Raw genomic sequence first — 24,214 nt, forward strand, 5'->3', positions numbered from 1 at the left:
CACATGAGAATACATACAGGTGATAAACCCCATGACTGTGATATATGTGGTAAACGGTTTAGTCAGTGAGGTAATTTTCAGAGACATATGAGAACGCATACAGTTGATTCCGGTAAACCTCATGCCTGTGATGTATGCGGTAAAGAGTTTAGTCAGAGGCGTGGTTTACAGAACCACATGAGAATACATACAGGTGATAAACCCCATGGCTGTTATATATGTGGTAAACGGTTTAGTGAGGTAGGACATTTACATAGACATATGAGAACGCAAACAGGTGATAAACCCCATGACTGTGATGTATGTTGTAAACGGTTTAGTCGGATTGATCATTTACAAATTCATATGAGAACACATACAGGTGATAAACCTTATGTATGTGATGTATGTGGTAAAGGGTTTAGTCAGCTTAGTGCTTTACAAAGTCATATTAGAACACATAACGGTGATAGACATTATGTATGGGATGTATGCGGTAAAGATTTAGTCACCTTGGTAATTTATATATTCACATGAGAACACATACAGACGATTCTCCTAGTAAACCGCATGACTGTAATGTATGCGGTAAAGGAATTAGTCAGCGTCGTGACTTACAGGATCACATGAGAATACATACAGATGATACACCGCATAACTATGATGTATGTGGTAAAAAGTTTAGTCAGCGTGGTCATTTATATACGCACATGAGAACACATACAAGTGATAAACCTCATGACTGTGATGTATGTGGTAAAGCAGTTAGTCAGCGTAGTAGCTTAGTATATAATACAGAGACACATGAGAACACATACCGGCGATAAACCCCATGACTGTGATGTATGTGGTAAAGGGTTAAGTCACATTCATTCTTTACAGATACATATGAGAACACACACAGGAGATAAACCTAATGACTGTGATGTATGTGGCAAAGGGTTTAGTCAGCGTGGCCATTTACAAAATCACATGAGAACACATACAGGGGAGAAACCTCATAAATGCGATGGATGTGGTAAAGGGTTTATTCAGCGTCGTGATTTACAGAACCACACGAGAACACATACATGTATGTGTTAAACCTCATAAGGGTGATGTATATGGTGACGGGTTTAGTAAGCTCGGTCATTAATATACACACATGAGAAGAAGAAAAAACATTTAATAAATCCCATGACTGTGATTGAAGTTGTAAAATGATGATGGTAGTTTTTAACGACCTTGACTGGCTATACAGCCCTTGTACGGTCGGTTGTGGTATAAGATTTAGTCGGCGAATAAATATATATTTTAGTAATCTATATAACCCCAATGATAGTAATTCTTTCATGTTTGTCTGGAATGTGTTGATTTCTGATATTTTTTACTAGGATGGAATTGCATTCGAATAAGAAATGGTATTCATTACCTGTTTCATTTGAACACAAATTACATATTATCCTCTCTACTTTCGGAATATTGTACCATCTACCTAGCTCTACTGGAATTTTCACAGAACAGTCAGCATCTAATTAATTATTATTATAATAAATTTATTTACGTTCGATTGGTGATAATTGTACAAAATACTTTTCTAAACCAAACATTTCTGTTTTAAACAGACCGTAGAATTCTCCTCTGGAAGAATTGTCAATTTGCCTATGCCCTTTTTGAATGTATGCATCTTCAAGATTTTATCTCTGAACGTTTTTTAGTTTATTTACTTCCAATGACAATTGCTGAGTCTAAACATAGCATTGGCGAGAAGTTTATTAAAAAAAAAACCACTTACTTATATTAGTAACTATATCTATTGGCGTGATTTGTGTACGACCAAATTCTCCATATGTCATAAAATTTGGCGAAGAAAATCTCATTTTTAGCACATGTCGACAACACTGTAGTTGATTTTTTCCCAGCATGTAATTAATTTCGATTTTTGCCTATGTCACACCCATATGTCACAATTCGCCGTTTCAGAATCTAATGCATCCTGGGTAATATTTTCAAAAGTGTACACTAAAACGTCGCGATTGGTTAAAAATGTCATAGACAATGGAAATACAACCAATGACGTGGCGTTTTTTTTTTCATTTTGGGGTACGAACAATGAAATTACCCAGAGTCCTTTAGATTCTGAAACGGTCAATTGGAAGTATAAGTGCATCAAACAGTTAGTAATTGTAAGTCGACAGGTATTGAGAGCATGGGCGGATTCAGGCGGGGCGTGGCAGGCGTGTCCCGTCCCTAAATTTGCAAAACATGGGTTGTCCTCAGCTTAATAAAAAATATTTCGATGATTTTACCTTTCAAATAAAATTCGACTCGCTCTACTCTGCCAAAATTAAATTCTGCGCCCCTAACCTAATATCCTGGATACGCCCTTATTGGGAGGTTATTTATCGTTGTATAAAGGCTAAAGGGGGACATATTATCATGGGGAAAAGCAGTATTACATTTTCCCGGCTTCAGGTTGGTCTTTTGTGTAACCAAGGCAGGTGAAGGATGTCAACTGTGAATAGATGTAAGGGTACAATATATTTTTGAATAACTGCAGTGTTTATATAATATATTGAAATATTTTCTAGAGAATTATTCAAAAAGACTTCAAAAATTTCATAAATTTGGTGCAAAATGACGATGGACATGGATAACATAAACAAGGTTCGTTGGAAGTTGGTCATGATACTACATGTATATAACTGTTTTGTCCGGATTTTTTTTATTATAAAAAGTGGTAAAAGAAAATGTTAGTATACACCTTATCGCTATTCCCGGCTGACCCGAGAATCTGTCCCGCTTGAACTATTGACGTCATACAACAATCACTTTTCCATTGTCATGTGGTGTCAGATTATGACGTCAAAATTTTACGGGAACCAGTGTGATGTCCAGTAATGGCGGACAAATAGCGATAAGGTGTATTGTCGCCTATATGGCAGAATAAATGCTCTGTTTTCCCTATAATACAAACATAAGATACAACTTCTTCTACACATGTACATATTACGTAAAGTTTATGTAAGCAAATCCTCTTCTGAGTATTATGTACTCTATTTGTGTAAAATAACAAAACATATTGATAGTAACTCAGTTGGTAATCAAACGGCAATCTTCGGGTGAATCCGCTATTCTACCGAATAGGCCGAGTTGTGACAAATGAGTTGGTAATATCATTATGTCAATAATGTTTAGTAACGATATGAATCAGTGGCAATGCGATTTATAGTCGGAGAGAGCTCTATCTGGTAAACCTTCCAAACAAATTAAGAACATTTTATTTACTCAAGAACAGTTGTGTAACTAAAACATATTGTAAAAATCCGATGTCATACGTACACAAAGGAGATCTTTTTCCAAAATGCAAGAGGGTCTGAATGGGGTTCTTTTCATTCTGTATTCTTTAATGTTTTAATCTATTTTTCTCTATTTTTTATAAATTTTGCCCACAATTATCTATTCTTTATATCTAAGCACATGTCCGTTATCCTCTATTATTTTTTTAAGCCTATTTTTTTTCTTTCTTTTTTTAATTTTTAGTGTCCTTTAATCTGCACTTTTTGCCAACCATTCCCTGTTTTGTTAACTCGATGAGAGACCCTCTTTTAAGATGAGAGTGACACCATTAGGGAACGACCATTTTACTTCAAAATATTTTGAACCCAGATTTTCCCCCATACCTTATAGCGTTAAATTAGAAAAAAATAATTTGATTGATAGCGTTGAAAAACTAAATAAAGGTTTCTGACACAGAAAAGCATTAACTGCCCCCCCCCCCCTTTTTCCCTTTTTGAAATTAAATGGTTACTCCCATACGAATCAATACCGGGAGATTTTTAAATTTAATTTTACAAGATCAAGTCTGTGATTATCGTAAAGAAATCTCAGAAGATGAAACCCATGTATTTTTATCGTGTCCACTATATCACGATTTCAGCAAAAAATTATGTTATGAAACAAAAGATTCTAATTTTAGTGATGTTAAAAAATATGATTGTCTTTCGATTCTAAACAGAAATCTAGACTTAGTGTCTTTATTCACAGATATTATTATGATTTGTAGCTGTCACAGTGGCAAATAGATATAGGAAGATGTGGTATGAGTGCCAATGAGACAACTCTCCATCCAAGTTACAATTTATAAAAGTAAACCATTATAGGTCAAGGTACGGCCTTCAACACGGAGCATTGGCTCACACCGAACAGCAAGCTATAAAGGGCCCCAAAAAATTCAAAGTCTATTATTTTATTTAAAATAGACCAAGGATTTATATAATTTTACGTTTGTTTTGATATACTGTAAATAATGTACAAATACTTATGTTTTATGATACTAGTATACGAATTTTCTACTCTGTTTTAATATATATATATATATAGTTTCTTATTATTCTGTACATAATGGCTCTTTGTTGTATAATATCTATAATATAATATTATATTGTTCAGAGATCAGACTTAAATAGTGTGACACTTTGTAATAAGTTTATTGCAAATCAGCATATAAAATAATGCTATAGCATCAACAACATATGTAATATAAATGAAAACAGAAAGCAAAATAATAACAAAAAAACATATTAAACAAATACTTAAGTTTAATGAAATAATCATTTTGATCATTATCTTCAATAGATATTGAATTGAATTGTCAATGAGTGATTATCTTTTATAACAATTAATACGAAAGCTGTCATGGCTACAGGTAATGAACTGTCATTCTAATTGGCGTCTTGTCGCACATTTGTCATTTTAAACAGAGTATTGCTACATATTTGACATAGTATTGAGTATTGTCTGTTTCAATATACAGTACACATACTGGTTGTAAATATAAAACATCCAGACACATAGAGAAAGATTCACGGTAGGCAGGTAGGACTGAGTCAACATTGTAACTGTGAAACGAATCTTCCTCCAATGAAGGATTACCTCATAATTAGAGTGTCATGTTATTGAGTATTTATACAGTACAAATATTGGTTAATTGTGAATATAGAGACACGTTTAATAGATGGTCATAGATAGGTACACAGAAGGCAGATAGGAGTCATAATGCAACTATAAAACGAATCTTCCTCCAATGAAAGAGTACCCCATTATATATTATGCTGGCATTGTCTATTGTTATTCTATGCTTAAGATTAAATGACTAAACGTGAATAGGTTGCATTTACTTTTTTCTTCTTTTTTTGATGTCTTCAAGAAATAAATGTTTTTCCAACGATTTTACAAACAAAAGCACGACTACGTAAGGGAGCTACCATTTGATTTTTAGGGGGGGGGGGGGGGCAGGGCCAGAATGGAATTAGAAAAAAATAGGCAAGACAGGAGTTTTGAGTAAAAAAAGGCAGGATGAGCAATTTGGCAAAAAAAAAAAGGCAAGATGACAATTTATGTAAAAAAAATTACAAAAATAAGTAAAAGAATGAGAATACATACATGTGATCATACCGATGACTTTAACGTGTGTGCTATAGGTTGCTACCTTAAGAGACACATGAGAACACATAATGGAGATAAATCTTATAAATGTAATGTTTGCCTTAAAGCTTTTTTTGGCCTCATCATTTACAGAATCATATGAGAACACATACAGGTGATAAACCTCATGTCTGTATTGTATGTGGTAGAGGGTTTAGTCAGCTTAGCCATTTATATACACACATGAAAACACACACAGGCGATAAACCTAATGTATGTGATGTTTGTGGTATAGGGTTTAGTCAGAATGGTAGCTTACAGAGACACACGAGAACGCACACAGCCGATACCCCTTATGACTGTAATGTATGTTGTAAAGGGTTTAGCCGGCTTGATTATTTACAGATACATATGAGGACACATACAGGTGATACACCTAATGACTGTAATGTATGTGAGAGAGCGTTTAGTAAGCATAATAGCTTAAAGAGACACTTGATAACGCATTCCGTCGATAAACCTTATGACTGTGATGTATGTTGTAAAGGCTTTAATCGGCTTTATTCTTTAAAGAGACATATGAGAACACATACAGGTGAAACACCTTATGACTGTAATGTATGAGGTAAAGGGTTAAGTGAGCATGGTATTTTACAGAGTCATACGAGAACAAAAACAGGCGTCAACCCTCATGACTGCGATTTATGTGGTAAAAGAATGAGAATACATACATGTGATCATACCGATGACTTTAATGTGTGTGCTATAGGTTGAAGTCAGCTTTGTTATTACACAAAGACACACTTCATTCTTGTGAAATACTTTGCAAATTTGATGTATGTGGTATATGGTTCAGTCAGAGTTGTAATTTAGATAGACACATGAAAACACATGCTTTTGGAAAACCTTATAAACGGGATGTATGTGGGAAAAGGTTCAGTCAGAGTGGTAATTTAGATAGACACAGTAAAACAAATACCGGTTGAAAAACCTTATAAACGAGATGTATGTGGTGAAAAAGTTCAGTCAGAGTGGTATTTAACTTAGACACATGAAAACACATACTGTTGAAAAACTATGGAAAGCCTCAGCTGTCATATATTAGAGATTTACAAAACGTTATGCTGAAGCTTAAAATGTAAAGTTAAGACAGCGTGATGTTGAATTGAGTCACCAAAATGCTAACTCTAAATTACAATATGCTAAGTTGAATTTGCGCAATGTTGACTTGCAATGACAAGTGCTTTAGTCGTGATAGTATAATGATAAGTCACGATGTTGTGATGATATGCCAAACACGCGTAACGTTGGGTTTAAAGTACATGATGTAAAGTTGACGTTGCATGATGTTAGCTTGCAGATTCATACTGCTCAGTCATCCACATCGACAGCTATGATAACAAATAAAATGAATAGCTAAAATGTATGGTGCTGACTTGTAATTAATAAATGTTGAGCTGAGATAGTAAGATGTTATATCATTGTGATATTACGATTGGTCTATCATGCAATCTGTTGATTTAAAACACCATGATGCACAGTTGAAAGTACATGATGTTAAGTTAAGATAACACGATGCTACACCACTATATTGAAACGAAAGGTTTACCATACAATTTGTTGACTTAAAACAACACGATGCAACGTGTTAAGCTAAGATGCTCACTGGAAACTACAGGACGTACAGTTGAAATTTTGTAATGCTAAGCTACGATAGCACGATGTTATATCATTAAAATGTCACAATAGGCTTATTATACAATTTGCTCATTTAAAACTACACAACGTACAGTTGAAAGTACGTGATGTTAAGCTAAGATAGCACGTTGTTATATCATTAGAATGTCACGATAGGCTTACCACACGATATGCTCGTTTAAAACTACACGACGTACAGTTGAATGTACGTGATGTTGAGCTATGATAGCAATATCTTATATCATAATAATATCACGATAGGCTTGCCATACAATATGCTCATTCAAAACTACACGACGTACAGTTGAAAGTACGTGTTGTTCAGCTACGATAGCACGATGTTATATCATTATAATGTCACGATAGGCTTATTATACAATTTGCTCATCTAAAATTACACCACGTACAGCTGAAAGTACGTGGTGTTAAGCTAAGATAGCACTTTGTTATATCATTAGAATGTCACGATAGGCTTACCACACGATATGCTCATTTAAAACTACATGATTTTCAGTTGAAACTAGGTGATGTTATGCTAAGATAGCATGTTGTTATATCATTTGAATGTCACGATAGGCTTACCATACAATATGCTCATTTAAAACTACACAACGTACAGTTGAAAGTATGTGATGTTGAGCTATGATAGCACGATGTTATATCATAATAATATCACGATAGGCTTGCCATACAATATGCTCATTCAAAACTACACGACGTACAGTTGAAAGTACGTGTTGTTGAGCTAAGATAGCACGATGTTATATCATTATGACGTCACGAGAGGCTTATCATACAATGTGTTGACTTGAAACTACACGATGTAAATTTGAAGTAGTTTGGTCTTGACTTGAAACAGTAAAATGTTAAGTTATAAAAACAGAACGTAAAGTCAAAATAAAACAATGATATGATGACATATACTTGTGCAGAATTGAAGATTTTTGGTGTTGACTTCGAATATAGTACAAATATTAGATCGTTTTATGTTAAATTGAAAGACAATAATGATGCGTAAAACCAGAGACATATAATACATATAATAATTGTATTATATGTCTCTGGTAAAACATTACAGAATTATGTGAATTGAAACTGTAATTCTATGGAAAAGAATGAGGGACAAATCCCCAGGATTTTTTCTTCTTCATTTGCAAGTTTGGAGGCAAAATGATATACAAAGAAAGTTTTCCATAAATTCTTAAAGCAAAAGAATTATCCATCGCTATATATTACACTTGAATATAGTATTGCCGTATATTTTACATGTTTTGTTTGGATTTTTTTTTATGATTAAAAACCAGACTTTTTTTATGAACAATATTTAAGAAAATATTTATCAATGTTGTGTGTTAATATATACAACATAATATTGTGCTTATAAGACTCATGACTGTGAGGGTCAAATTTTACTCATATAAAATCACATCTATGTAAGAGTTAGCGGAGATTTTGTATTTACCACTCCCGTTTTCCACGAAATAAAACATAAGAATCTGGAGTCTTAATCTTAAAAAAACAAAGATCAACTGATATGACAAATAATACGATTATAGCGCAGGACTGAGAGGGTCAGAGCTATATCAGAATGTGACCCCCCGGTCTTGTTAGAGATATCTGAAAATTTGAATTTTCTTTTCCATGAAATAAAACAAAAGAATCTGGACTTAATCAATAGAATGTCAGAGACAGTTTGTCGACTAGTTCGTTGAAAATTCGGCTAGGCAAGTAAAGTATGTCTTGTAACAAAGCAGGGTTTATTCATATTCATATCACACTTACATGTTCTCGTCCTGATATGCATGTAATATTTGCCACTGTACGTAAAACGCACCCCTTTCTCCGAAATAAAACCAAAAAATCTGGACTTAATCAAAACCGATGCTATTTAGATTTCCATAGATTGTCAGAGTCGGTTTGTCAACTAGTTTGTTAAAAATTCGGCTAAGCAAGCAAAATATGTCTTGTACAGAGCCAAGATTTATTCATATTCATATTACACTTACATATTCTAGTCCTTATATGCATGTAATATTTGCCACTGTTCACTAAATACAAATACATTTTCATCAATTCTTTTTTATGAAAAGGAGCCTAACTTAAGCACGTTCATCGATTTGACATCCTGTAGTTCATGTTTATTTTGGGATTTCCTCGAAAATTATAACACATTCCTTCTTTATTTGCAAAATCGCCAAGTGACGGGTGGCACATATGAAACAGGATCTGCTTACCCTTCTGGAGCACCTGAGATCACCCCTTTTTTGAGGGTTTCGTGTTGCTCGGTTTTTGGTTTTCTATATGTTGCTCTTAATATACTGCTGTTTGGCTTTTGATCTTTTTTCTCTCGTTTATTTCGGCTCATGAGTTTTTGTCATGACATTGTCAGTTTGGTTAAGATTTTTACTATCCCTTTTGTATCTTTCGCCTTCTTTTATCCATTTTTGTGTATTTTTTTTTTTCGATTCTCCCCTCCCCTGAACAGTATAATAGATAGATAAATGAAAACAGAAACCCTTTTCAACAAAAGGAGATCTACAAGTAACTCGACGTGACCGAAATTGTAAATTTCTTCCTCATTAGACATATTGCCCTTAGGGTAGATCGAGTGTCTTCCGCCATCTTAGGGAGCTACCATGTAATTTTTATTGGGGGCTAGAATGAAATTTGAAAAAAGGCAGGACAGGAGTTTTGTTTAAAAAAAAAAGGCAGGATGAGCAACTTGGCAAAAAACAAGGCAGGATGACAATTTATGTAAAAACAAGAGGCTCTCAAGAGCCTGAATCCCTCACCTGTATTTTAGAGGAGAAGGTTTTTAAATGTTAGCAAACTTGATGAACAAATTGTGTAAAATTGTCTTTAAAGGGCAATAACTCCTTAAGGGGTCAATTGACAATTTTGGTCATATTTAACGTTTTTGTAGATCTTACTTTGCTGAACATTATTGCTGCTTACAGTTTATATATATCTATAATAATATTCAAAATAATAACAAAAAACTGCAAAATTTTGTTAAAACTACCAATTCGGTGGCAGCAACCCAACAATGGGTTGTTCGATTCGTCTGATAATTTCAGGGCCGATAGATCTTGACCAATTACACCAATTTTATCCCCTGTCACATTTGCTCTAAAAGCTTTAGTTTTAGAGATATAAGCCAAAAACTGCATTTGACCCCTATGTTCTATTTTTAGCCATGGCGGCCATGTTTGTCGATGGATCAAAACTTCGGATACAATATATAAACTAGATACCCTAAGGAACATTTAGTTAAAGTTTAAAGGTATTTAACCCAGTAGTTTCAGAGGAGAAGATTTTTGAAATAGTTTACGAGTACCGACGACCGACGACGACAGCTAGACGACGACAGACGACGGACGACGACGGACGCCAAGTGATGGCATAAGCTCACATGGGGCCCTTCGGGCCCCAGTGAGCTAAAAACTCAGAATAAACTAATAAAAAAAAAGCAGGACCGAATAGAGTGAAAAATAAAAAGGCAGGACAGTGATTACAACTAAAAAAAAAGGCAGGACAAAATTTTTCGTCCTAGCACCCCCCCCCCCCCCCCCCCCCACCCACTCCCATCCCCCTCCATAAAAATCACGTGGTAGCTCCCTTAGATTCTCATATAGCTCAACACAATCGGTCTAGATCTAAAAAAATATACACATTTTGAGAGAGGAATGTTATTCATATGTAGTACTTTTCATCTTGATGAAGAAAATTATGAGATTTATCTGATTAAAACGACTATTTGTTTTTGAATAAAAGAACGTTTTTTGCATATGTTTTTCAACTTTTCGATATAGGGGAGATAACTCGGATAACATTATTTTTTGTCGTCTTTTATTTTTTTTACCATGGCATTGTGAGTCTGTTTTCGACTTATGAGTTTGAAATCCCTTTGGCATATTTCGTCTCTAATGATGGAATGTGTAGGGACTTTATCTGTTTTGTTTTGTAGACAGAAAACGAGACTCGTGATCCCAATTTTTATTTTTATTTTCTAACATTGAGTTTTCCATGTATAGTTTATACAAAATCTGACAATACTGCATAACCTGTAGCGTGCAAAATGCTCTGTGGCCCAAACTGTTGATACCAAAATAATACATGGACTTTAACAATTTTTACAGTTTTTGATTTTTTCCTTTTTCTTTGAAAACACATATAGATAGAGAGAAGCTGCAAAGAATCAAGAAAATCACTATGGACAAGAAAATAAGTGACGGAAATCATTAATTGGCTTCTTATTATAAGTTATAGGGGTCATTATCCATTAATGACTTTACCAATTTAAAAAAATAAAATATTCTCCGAGTGGATATATACATAAACCTGGGTACTATCTTACTTGGTGCTGGAAAAATGGTTGGCACTGCTGTAAATGATGTATTTTTTTTTGAAAGTTGACGATTTAGACTGGAGGCTCTAGGTCAAATTTCATATAGACTTCATGTAAGAGCGAAAAGTATACCACAGAATCTACCATACTTTATGTTTGGGTTGGCCCCATGCAGTAGGATTCTATCAACTATCAATTCTTTTTTTTTTTATTTCGTGGAAAAGAAAATTCAAATTTTCAGATACCTCTAAACAAGGCCGGAAGGGGGGGGGGGGGGGGGGTCACGTTCTCATATAGCTCTGACCCTCTCAGTCCTACGCTTTACCGTATTATTTGTCATATCAGTTGATCTTTGTTTTTTAAGATTAAGACTCCAGATTCTTATGTTTTATTTCGTGGTAAACGGGAGTGGTAAATACAAAATCTCCGCTAACTCTTACATAGATGTGATTTTATATGAGTAAAATTTGACCCTCACAGTCATGAGTCTTATAAGCACAATATTATGTTGTATATATTAACACACAACATAGATAAATATTTTCTTAAATATTGTTCATAAAAAAAGTCTGGTTTTTAATCATAAAAAAAAATCCAAACAAAACATGTAAAATATACGGCAAAACTATATTCAAGTGTAATATATAGCGATGGGTAATTCTTTTGCTTTATGAATTTATGGAAAACTTTCTTTGTATATCATTTTGCCTCCAAACTTGCAAATGAAGAAGAAAAAATCCTGGGGATTTGTCCCTCATTCTTTTCCATAGAATTGCAGTTTCAATTCACATAATTCTGTAATGTTTTACCAGAGACATATAATACAATTATTATATGTATTATATGTCTCTGGTTTTACGCATCATTATTGTCTTTCAATTTAACATAAAACGATCTAATATTTGTACTTTATTCGAAGTCAACACCAAAAATCTTCAATTCTGCAGAAGTATATGTCATCATATCATTGTTTTATTTTGACTTTACGTTCTGTTTTTATAACTTAACATTTTACTGTTTCAAGTCAAGACCAAACTACTTCAAATTTAAATCGTGTAGTTTCAAGTCAACACATTGTATGATAAGCCTCTCGTGACGTCATAATGATATAACATCGTGCTATCTTAGCTCAACAACACGTACTTTCAACTGTACGTCGTGTAGTTTTGAATGAGCATATTGTATGGCAAGCCTATCGTGATATTATTATGATATAACATCGTGCTATCATAGCTCAACATCACATACTTTCAACTGTACGTTGTGTAGTTTTAAATGAGCATATTGTATGGTATGCCTATCGTGACATTCAAATGATATAACAACATGCTATCTTAGCATAACATCACCTAGTTTCAACTGAAAATCATGTAGTTTTAAATGAGCATATCGTGTGGTAAGCCTATCGTGACATTCTAATGATATAACAAAGTGCTATCTTAGCTTAACACCACGTACTTTCAGCTGTACATGGTGTAATTTTAGATGAGCAAATTGTATAATAAGCCTATCGTGACATTATAATGATATAACATCGTGCTATCGTAGCTGAACAACACGTACTTTCAACTGTACGTCGTGTAGTTTTGAATGAGCATATTGTATGGCAAGCCTATCGTGATATTATTATGATATAAGATATTGCTATCATAGCTCAACATCACGTACATTCAACTGTACGTCGTGTAGTTTTAAACGAGCATATCGTGTGGTAAGCCTATCGTGACATTCTAATGATATAACAACGTGCTATCTTAGCTTAACATCACGTACTTTCAACTGTACGTTGTGTAGTTTTAAATGAGCAAATTGTATAATAAGCCTATTGTGACATTTTAATGATATAACATCGTGCTATCGTAGCTTAGCACTACAAAATTTCAACTGTACGTCCTGTAGTTTCCAGTGAGCATCTTAGCTTAACACGTTGCATCGTGTTGTTTTAAGTCAACAAATTGTATGGTAAACCTTTCGTTTCAATATAGTGGTGTAGCATCGTGTTATCTTAACTTAACATCATGTACTTTCAACTGTGCATCATGGTGTTTTAAATCAACAGATTGCATGATAGACCAATCGTAATATCACAATGATATAACATCGTACTATCTCAGCTCAACATTTATTAATTACAAGTCAGCACCATACATTTTAGCTATTCATTTTATTTGTTATCATAGCTGTCGATGTGGATGACTGAGCAGTATGAATCTGCAAGCTAACATCATGCAACGTCAACTTTACATCATGTACTTTAAACCCAACGTTACGCGTGTTTGGCATATCATCACAACATCGTGACTTATCATTATACTAGCACGACTAAAGCACTTGTCATTGCAAGTCAACATTGCGCAAATTCAACTTAGCATATTGTAATTTAGAGTTAGCATTTTGGTGACTCAATTCAACATCACGCTGTCTTAACTTTACATTTTAAGCTTCAGCATAACGTTTTGTAAATCTCTAATATATGACAGCTGAGGCTTTCCATAAAAAACCTTATAAACGAGATATATGTGGTAAAAGGTTCAGTCAGAGTGGTAATTTAGATAGACACATGAAAACACATACTGGTCGAAAACCTTATAAACGAGATGTATGAGGTATAGGGTTCAGTGAGAGTGGTTATTTAGATAAACACATGAGAACACATATATTTGTTTTAGTAATAAATGTCATAAACTTAAAGTTTGTGCTAAATAGATTAATTTTGTTGGCAGACTTCGAGAACGCATACATATTAATTACCCTTTTGGTCGGTCATTTTCACTTGGTTCATACTTAGTGAGCTACTATTTGATTTTCAAGTATGTGTTTCGGGGGGTGGGGACTAAAAGTCAGGATCAGTGGCGGATCCAGAAATTTTCATAAGTGGGGGCCCACTGACTGCCTAAGAGGGGGCCAGCTCCAGTCATGCTTCAGTGATTCCCTAAATAATCAACCAAATTTTTCCCCAAAAAGGGGGGCCCGGGCCCCCTGGGCCCCCCTAAATCCGCCTCTGAGGATAAACTACTAATAATGAAAAAATGGCAGGACCGAATAGAGTAAAAAATAAAATGGCAGGACAGAGATTTCAACTAAAAAAAGTGCTGGACAATTTTTTTTCATCCTAGTCCCCCCCCCCCCCCCCCCCCATAAAAATCAAATAGTAGCTCCCTTATGGTGTGTATATTTCGTAACGCATTCGCTATGACAGTGTCTGTAGTCGCGTTTTGGATTTCAGTGAAGTAAACATATTTTTTGTATAACTGATAAATTGTCAAGGATGTTGTTATGACAAAGTAATTAAAACCTTTACAAAATTAGTTCATAGGTACAAAGATTTGGTAAGGAAGTTAGGCTGTACCTGTTATTGTTCAAAACGGGATATCGCATCTTAATTTTTACGGCGATGTTGTTTATAAAGCCCGAAAAATAAATGCAACCCATGTTAACTTGTTGATCCTTTGAATTAACTTCTTTTTAAAGGTTATAACCTTAACACAGTAATAAAATCTTTATGTATTTTTTCTGTTGTTATTAGATCTCTATATCATCAGTTTTTTATTTTATTTTTTGAAATCTTTGATTTTTCAGTTCATTGATATGTAACTCGCTGACATTATCATTATTTTTTTATTATGTAACTTTTTATTTATTTGTGTATAATTTAATGTTGGATGTAACGCGTCTTCTGATTGACTGACGTTGTTTTGTTTATCAGCTCATAGACATAATTTTGTCATGTGACCGTGACGTCATCAACGTTTTTTCATGGTTTACTCCGGTTTAAAATGGAATTTAGAATTAAATTATAAGAAATGACAGTAATATTTTTTCTGTCTATTCGAAATAACATAAAAAATAAGGTGCACACTTTAAAATAACCCGCTTCGCGGGTTATTCAGAGTGCACCACATTTTTGATGTTATTTCTTCATAGACAGAAAAAGTATTACAGTCATTCCTTAAATAATGTATTTAAACTAACAAGGAGACAGATTAACATAAGCACTTGTTGCTTGTTTCTGAATCCTTTTTACGAATGTGTATATAAAATGTATTTTTATATTTCATAATAAAATATTGTTTACACTAAACATGAGAACTTATGATCCGTCAACCTGTGGATACTGTTAACTTATAGTTTGGCATTGCACAATAGTATGTGTTTCTCAGACTGTTTATGACGTCTTCACACTAAATCCGTTGGATTTGTAATGATTGAACTTTAGACTAAGACAATTCCTGACTCAGTGAGTCCACTTTTACTTCTTCCGACTGTTCTCCCTCTACTACTACTTTCATCTTCCAATGTATCAGAAGCATTTTTAGTCGGTTGTTTAGTTGTCTTCAAGTTCCGTTTTCTCCCATTTTTGATAATAATTTGTTATGCGGTACAGTGTCAAAAGTTTTGGAAAAATCCAGGATTGCGACAACAGTTTAAATTTGTAGCCCGGTACCGATGGTAATGAGACTGGTCTATAGTTTTCTGCAGCGTGTTTGTCTTCCTTTTTGGAAACACACGAAATGTTTGCGTTGAGCCAGTCTCCGGGTACTATTGATTCACTATTCCAGTGCCTATTGATGTTTGGAAGATGGCAGTTAGTCCTGGTGCTATTTCTGTTGCACATTCTTTTAGTATTTTGTTTGGGATACCATCTGGTCCAGATGCTTTCGATGGGTTTACATCTTTGAGAAGTTTTTCAAGTTTAGTGGTTATAAGTAGTTCTGGTATGGTTTCTATGATTTATGATTTGTCAATTGTGAATACGGGTCTTAGTTGTTGAATTAAAATTTCAGCCTTCCCTTTGCTGTCACTGACCAGCTTCCCTTTGTTTTTTATAGGTGATACTCCAATGTTATCTGTTTTGTTATGTATGTGTTTGAGAAGACATGGCTAAAAGAAAGACATCGATATCGATAATTAGAACATACACTGGAAATAATTATAAAACTTATGTAAGTGATGCATTTATAAGAGGGTTTGATAATAAAGGACCTTTGTATAAAGCACATAAGAACATATATACTGTTGATCAGCCAAATAACTATGAGGATGTTATAGCTCTTTTTAAAGCTCAGATGACTTCCATGAGAGGGTCAAAGTCCGACCGCATTCACAATTATATATGGCCTGAGAGATTTGACCTATTTGGTTTCTATATTTATTTAGCTTGTTGTAGCCTAATCTCAATCCTGATAATAAGGGGACGAAGTCCCCTATAACAGTAGAAAAATCAATAAAAAAAAAAAAAATCGGGAAAATTTCCCGAAATTTTCATTGTACTAATGAACTCAAAATCGTTAATTTTTTTGTAACTTTTTTTAATTCCCGCATTTGCGCAGAATTCTACTTCCTTCTTCCGGTCTCGTTTGTCATGAGACTTTGAGTGAAATATATAGTTATCAGTCCAGTAAAATATAGGAAGGAACACAATAACAATTTCATTTCTAATTATTCTTTGATATGAAAAAAACGTTAGCGTTTCTTTGTTTACATTGAATATGACGTCATAACTAAAATAACGTCACAACTAAAATCCCTAACAACAGAACCAAAATCGGAAACGTTACGATATTTCCGTTTCTTTTTTAACAGATTTAGAACTTAAAATATGTTTGAATTAAAAAAAAAATAATGTATATAGACTTCGTCCCCTTTCACAGGTAATGCCTGCCTCATATTAAGGGGACAAAGTCCCCTATTACAGTAGAAAAATCAATAAAAAAAAAAAAAAAAATCGGGAAAACTTCCCGAAATTTTCATTGTACTTATGAACTTAGGTTGGTTCCCTCCGTAAAATATCCAGTATGACTTCGGAATATACAAATATTGTCAAGAATTTCAATAACGGCCGGGTACCAGTCTATAATGAACTCAAAATCGTTAACTTTTTTTTTGTAACTTTTTTTAATTCCCGCATTTGCGCAGAAATCTACTTCCTTCTTCCGGTCTCGTTTGTCATGAGACTTCGAGTGAAATATATATTTATCAGTCCAGTAAAGTATAGGAAGGAACACAATAACAATTTCATTTGATATGAAAAAACGTTACCTGATGATAGCGTTTCTTTGTTTACATTGAATATGACGTCATAACTAAAATAACGTCACAACTAAAATCCCTAACAACAGAACCAAAATCGGAAACGTTACGGTATTTCCGTTTCTTTTTTAACAGATTTAGAACTTTATGGTTGAATTAAAAAAAAATAATTTATATAGACTTCGTCCCCTTTCACAGGTAATGCCTGCCTCATATTATTCTTTGCATTGGGGGTTAGGTATGTCTCGTTGTACTACTCTCCGGGTCCCAACAATAGCCAGTATTATCTGGGCGTGACATACCTAGTTTATTTTTACGGAATCTAAGGTCTATTTCCGTATTTGCGTATACTTTTTTATCTGTTTCAAAACTTCCGGTATAGAATTTAACAAAAACAACACAAGTCATAATTTTGAAATACCTGAATACACATTTTAAAGATTATTGGTAAGAAGCAATCGGTTTTTATTCTGATCATTAATTTAGAGCCAATATGACGCTACACTGATTTGTAAAAATGCGCCCAACATTCCTTTCTCTTGAAAACAAAAGTAAAATCTTATTTCAAATATTTGTTCTATATGTACACTGTACACAGCAAATTATAGTCAAGCCCTCAAGGATTTGTATAGTGTTTATACAAATCCTTGTTATAGTGAACCGTATAAAAATGTACTATTGCCCTTGTAAATTCTTCAGAGTCATTCAATGATTATGTGCAACACCGTGAGATTAAATAAACAAAGCATTGACATTCCCACCACTGGCACCAGTAAAACACCGCAACATTAAACCTCATTCTTTGTGTCACAATAATTTACTGGAACCACCTAAAAGACACAATTGTGCATTCAACATTGCAAGTATTCAGAGCTGTAAATGTCAATAAATTGATGGTGCCTTCACCCCTGTTGTATCATGAACAGCCAGTATATACATGTACATGAATAAGTAAATTATTAGTAACTACGACATACCCATGCAGATTTGATAATTATACTTTTCTTCATACTGACAACTTATTCTTGTATTCTGCAAGTTAGTATTAATAGACAGTGATAGATGGAATGAATGAACATTCTGTCTAATGTTTCTTTTCATGGTACTACAAATGTACATGTATATATACACATAAAATGGAATTATAGTCCAGTTCGAGAGAGACCTTAAATTTAAGCATAAACATGATAAATATACTCGCGTATTTTACTTAAAATTGTCATGCATTTTCCAACAGACTTTTTGAAATAATAAGCCAAACAAACAAGTATTTTTATTGATTACAAATAGAAGTAAAACAGTTCTGACTTGAAGCATAAAAATTGTGGAGATTCACAGAACTTTTTGATATATATTTTCTTTAGTACAACAATTATTTCCTCATTTAACATGTTTAATTTTTTATCATTTATAATGTTTATCACGACAAAAGTTTTTTGGGGGTAACTTAAAGTAAAAAATTGAAACATTGCGAAACAACTTTTATATATAGATGCACATGTGTATGTTTTGTAAATGCTGCTTGGATATAATTGGGCTTGTAGATATTTATATTATTTATGCTACTCTTGTTAAACCACTTTATTATATTATGTAGACTATACCTATTGGAAGTGTAAACTGCAGGGGTTTATCACAAACATTAAAAAGAATTGATATATTTACAAAATATAAGGACTTATACATGTTGTAGGATATAACTATATAGGCCAAAATAAAAATATTGTATGTTTGCCCACACGCGACCGACCCAAAAAAAAACCCGCCGACTCAAATTCTTTTTTTGCCGTTTTTTTGAAGATTTTTATTTTTTCGGACCTTTTTCGTGTCCGCTCCGTCATCGTATAAAACTTAATGTTCGTCGTCTTTGCGTTTGAAAGTAACTGTGAATAAGATTAAAAGAAAGCGTGTAAGAGACGCAGTTAATCGATATTCGATGTTCTCGGTTTTTATCTTCGGATTTAAAGAACGGTTACTTCTGCTTTGGCACCGGCTACTGCAAAATTGTCAAAAATATTATTTTCACAAAGTTTTCATTTTTTACCAAGTCGATGAAACATTGATAATTAAAGAAATTCAGACATAAACGATTCATTTTCTGAAGAACAGAGATTTAAGCATTTACTTTACAGTGTGAAGCAGATTATTTAATAAAAAACAACTTTTTATCACTTCATTCACTTCCGGTACTTGTTACACGAGATCGTACATCAATCTAACTTTCGGCGACAAAATAAGTTTGTTACTTCATTTGAACGTGATAAAAATTGCCTCCAGTTAATGTTTAATCCATTTATTGCATTAAAAACGTTATATTCCTTTCCAAATAGCTTGTCAAACATCGTTTATTTTTGTAAATTTTCTTCGTCCGCCATTAACTGTTTTCTAACTACGGATCGGAAACGGACCAGCTATGACCGAAATCCGTATTTTTACAATAATAACTACGGACGCATGAATGGAACAGCTGACAAGGAAATTGGTCCCAAATGGAAAAATTGCGCATTCCACACGCATTAACAGACTATTTATTAGATTTACTTGATTAATGTATATAATTCCATATATATGGATTGTTTCAAAATATTGATTAAACTTGCTTAATTAACTCTGGGACTATAATACTAATATCAATATATATAGCCCAGCTTAACTTTGTATATCTTTTAATGAGAAACACTGAATTTCATAAACATGATAAACAAGATAGTTTTTTAATTGAATTGTGATTTATATATTATAATTTCTTTATCTTTTTGTCATAAAAAAAAATCTTTTTAGTGCTAGATATTTAGTTGGTAGTTTCTCACAAGAACCTAAACTTAAACAACTTTGAATTTGAACTTTTACTTTAATTGTATACTCATATATGAATTGAACAATATAAAAAGAACATTATTTACATATGACCCTTTGTACTATAGGTAGTAAAAACCAAACATTGTAGCACAGTGTGCAAAGGAGCACTTCTCCCTATCAGTTTCAAAAAGAGAAGTCACTTCTGCCTATGATTCTGAAGTAGTGTGAGCCCTGCATGATTATGCATTTAAGGATGTACTTAGGTCAGGTTTTGGAATTTCTGTCAGATGTTTGGACTCTGGTTTTTTCCTACGATACAGGGTAAAATATTTTGCCCCATGACCCCCATTTTTTTCCCATATATAATACTTCAATTAATAACTCATAAAAGGTCATATACCAAAATTTAAGCAGATTGTAGATTTCTTCTCTTTCCATTAGTTTGCTTCTTAACTTAAATGCTCTTGAAGTCTTCTGACTTATAGTATCAATTTTAAATTCTACATTTTTCTAATTTCACCAAAGTACATCCTTAAAGAGTTCACCTTTTTGCCTGCAACAGTCCAATTCATCATTTGATTTATTGTAATAAGTATGTGAAATTATTAATACTGAGAAATAAAAAAAAATGTCTATGGGTTCGAATTGTTTGAATAATTGCATGTCTACAGTTAAACTAAAAATATTTTCAACTAATAAGATCAAATTTGAATCTTTTCCTGAATGATCACCATGTCTTACAGAGTCATCCTTCATCATTTTCCTCAAACAACTTCAACTACTTGTTAGCTGAAAGTCTTGTTATAGTGACAATAATATTTATGTGATCAACTTTACAGAAAATATGTGACCATCTTGCTGCTCATTTACCTTATCATCATTAAAAAAAATGGTGTTTGATTAGGACTAAATTAGAGTTCAGGAGCCCCCAAAATGCAGGATTTTTGCACCATTTTAGAAAAAAAAACCTCGCCGTGATGGGCGACGAGCTTGCCTGCTACTTTAATTATTAATCCTGCTACTTCAAAACCTAGTGACATCCCTGTAGAGAAGTAAAACATGTGAAAATGGCAGACAGTTTTTCATGGCTTTTGATTGTCTCTACAAAGGTTTGACGGAAAAAAAAGATATACTGTTTTAATATTTTCATGCAAATTCTGATCAAAAAAAAAAGAATTTGCCTACCTACCTACCCACACCCAGTCATCATGGGTCGGGTTTGGGCAAACTGAAATATTTTTAATTGTGGCCTTATAGTAGGCATCCATAGCAGATCTGATTAAGAAAAACAAGAGCTTCATGTCAGAATGGGGATATATGGGGGAAATTAAGTGAAATAATTGAAAAATGATCAACCAGTCTTTTTTGAGAGCATACAAAACAAAATATCCCACTATCATGACTATGGCAATTCGTTAATTGCAATGGTAGGAGTTTGGAGTGTTGTTAAAGATTATGACATAGACACATTATATTATATTAAAACTTTAAGAGCTTTTATTTTTACAACAAAACAGTTTGTACAAACAAGTAGTATACATACAATGTACATGTAATTAATAGGGAGGTATCAAACCATTTGACCTTAACCTTGGTTTTTTGTGAATCTTACAGAGTTGTGGAAGACACATACTGAAGATAACCTTTATTGATAGGATGAATGTGTTTGAGGATTTAATGATTAATGGAAATGCAGGGAGACACACTACAAAACAGGCTCATGATAATCTGCTTCATCGAGGAGTTGACTTAAAGAGACACACGAGAACACATACTGTTGTTAAATGTCATAAATGTGAAGTTTGTGCTAGAGAATTTACTCGAGGTTATGATTTAAAGAGACACATGAGAATACATACTGGTGAAAAATGTCACAAATGTGATATTTGTGGTAATATATTTACTCGACGTAGTGACTTACAGAGACACACAAGAATACATACTGTTGTTAAATGTCATAAATGTGATGTTTGTGCTAAAGAATTTACTCAAAATGTTAACCTAAAGAGTCACATGAGAACACATACTGTTGAAAAATGTCACAAATGTGATGTTTGTGCAAGAGAATTTACTCAAAATAAATACCTCAAGCGTCACATGAGAACACATACTGAAGATAAATCTTATAAATGTAATGTTTGCACTAAAGGTTTTTTTTGGCTTTATCATTTACAACGTCACATGAGAACACATACAGATGATAAACCTAATGTCTGTGGTGTATGTGATAAAGGGTTTAGTCAGCTTGGCCATTTATATATGCACATGAGAACACATACAGGCGATAATCCGTATGACTGTGATGTATGTGGTAGAGAGTTTAGTCAGCATAGTAGCTTAAAGAGACACATCAGAACACATTCCGTCAATAAACATGACTGTAATGTATGTTGTAAAGGATTTAGTCGGCCTGATTCTTTAAAGAGACATATGAGAACACATACAGGTGATACACCTAATGACTGTAATTTTTAAGTTAAAGGGTTGTGTCAACATGGTATGTAACAGAGTCACACGAGAACACATACAGGTGATATCATAACCTTCATGACTGTGAATAACGAAAGGTGCTTGTCAATGCTTGTACTTGAAAATAATTGAATAAATAATTATTAACTGTATTTACCTGGATTTACCTGTCAAATATTATAAATGCTTGCAAATGTAATGGTAATGCGCTTAAACGTAATACACCGAGGTGGCTGCAAACATAGAACATATCATTTGCTTAAGAACAGTTTTGTAGCTGGCTTTTATTGTATGAGTCCGATGTCACTTCAGAATTTGAAAGTAAGTCTTTTTTCCAAATGTAGAGAGTCTGTATTCTTTTAACTGTTAATCTGTTTTTAGTCCCCTACTTCGTCGGTAGGGAACTTTAGGTTTGCGCTCCGTCCGTCTGTCCGTCTGTCCATCCATCAGTCCAGCAAATCAGCTTTCCACACTTTTTTTCTTCGTTCTTGAAGATATTGATTTGATATTTTGTATATAGTTTTATCATGACAAATTATAGATCAAGTTTGAATTTTGTTCTGGTCTGATGATTTAGTCCAGAGTTATGGACCATAACTCTGGACCATATCTTATTAACGTTAGAGTACTATGTTGAACCATATTTCTGTACAAAGGGAGATAACTCATTTTTTAAAAGGCATTCTTTGTTAAATTATTTGAAGAATTTTTTGGCAGGTTTGTTTGTTATTTAGTATAAACTAATTTTCTGAATGCTATAGAAAAAAAAAAAAATAATGATAATAATCTATTTTTATTAATGTATATATTTCAATACATTACATTGTGTAGATAAAAGTTGTTGACATTTTATAGATAAGTTACAAATCTATATTAGTTTGTGACAAATGAAAGAAAAAATATTTGGAACTATTAATTATATTTGATTATAATTTGAAAATAGATATACACTGTATTACATCATATCTAATTTTAGAGAACTATTAATCATATCTAATGTTTTTTTCACTCATATAATCAGTTTTCCACACTGTTTTTAGTCATGCTTGAAGATATTGACATGATATTTACTTTTTGTTTACACCATGACAAGTTATAGAACAAGTTAGCATTTTGTTCCAGTAAAATGAATTTTTACCCAGTAGGGGACTATGTATTGTCATGCAATACTCTCAGAATGCTTGTTCTCCATTCTTTTTTAATTTGATCATTGTAGTCTATTCTTTATTTGTAATCTCTATTCTTTATATTTAAGCAGACCATAATTCTCTTCTTTTTTTTTTTAGCTCACCTGACCCGAAGGGCCAAGTGAACTTTTCTCATCACTTGGCGTCAGTCGTCATCGTTAACTCTCCTCCGCTTAAATTACAGGCCAACTTTAACCAAACTTAGCCACAATTATGATGATGAAGCTTGTTTAAAAGTGTGTCCGATGATTCCGCCTGCCAAATAAGATGGCCGACATGGCTAAAAATAGAAAATAGG

General features: G+C 33.3%; 2 protein-coding genes across 2 annotated transcripts; both read left to right on the forward strand.

Annotated features, from left to right (window-relative positions):
* The first annotated feature begins 783 nt into the window (after window positions 1-783).
* On the forward strand, window positions 784-15,018 carry LOC127722283 (zinc finger protein 233-like). The gene is made up of 4 exons (XM_052229175.1): window positions 784-1,015; window positions 5,442-5,495; window positions 5,681-5,830; window positions 15,011-15,018. The coding sequence occupies exons 1-4, from the start codon at window positions 784-786 to the stop codon at window positions 15,016-15,018; spliced, it is 444 nt and encodes a 147-aa protein (XP_052085135.1).
* Window positions 15,019-17,825: 2,807 nt separating this feature from the next.
* Window positions 17,826-23,025, forward strand: LOC127721384 (zinc finger protein 239-like). The gene is made up of 2 exons (XM_052228120.1): window positions 17,826-17,908; window positions 21,875-23,025. The coding sequence occupies exon 2, from the start codon at window positions 21,917-21,919 to the stop codon at window positions 22,733-22,735; it is 819 nt and encodes a 272-aa protein (XP_052084080.1). The 5' UTR covers window positions 17,826-17,908; window positions 21,875-21,916; the 3' UTR covers window positions 22,736-23,025.
* The last annotated feature ends 1,189 nt before the right edge of the window (window positions 23,026-24,214 follow it).

Source organism: Mytilus californianus, unplaced genomic scaffold, assembly GCF_021869535.1.
Source record: "Mytilus californianus isolate M0D057914Y unplaced genomic scaffold, xbMytCali1.0.p SCAF_12, whole genome shotgun sequence".
Classification (NCBI taxonomy): Eukaryota; Metazoa; Mollusca; class Bivalvia; order Mytilida; family Mytilidae; genus Mytilus; species Mytilus californianus.

Excerpts from the sequence above, each read along its gene's own strand:
- LOC127721384 (XM_052228120.1), top strand. The coding sequence starts at position 21,917 with ATGAATGTGTTTGAGGATTTAATGATTAATGGAAATGCAGGGAGACAC.
- LOC127722283 (XM_052229175.1), top strand. The coding sequence starts at position 784 with ATGAGAACACATACCGGCGATAAACCCCATGACTGTGATGTATGTGGT. Across the intron at positions 1,016-5,441 it reads TGGTAAAGGGTTTATTCAGC|GTTGCTACCTTAAGAGACAC; the intron begins GTCGTGATTTAC and ends TGTGTGCTATAG. Across the intron at positions 5,496-5,680 it reads TGGAGATAAATCTTATAAAT|GGTTTAGTCAGAATGGTAGC; the intron begins GTAATGTTTGCC and ends TTTGTGGTATAG.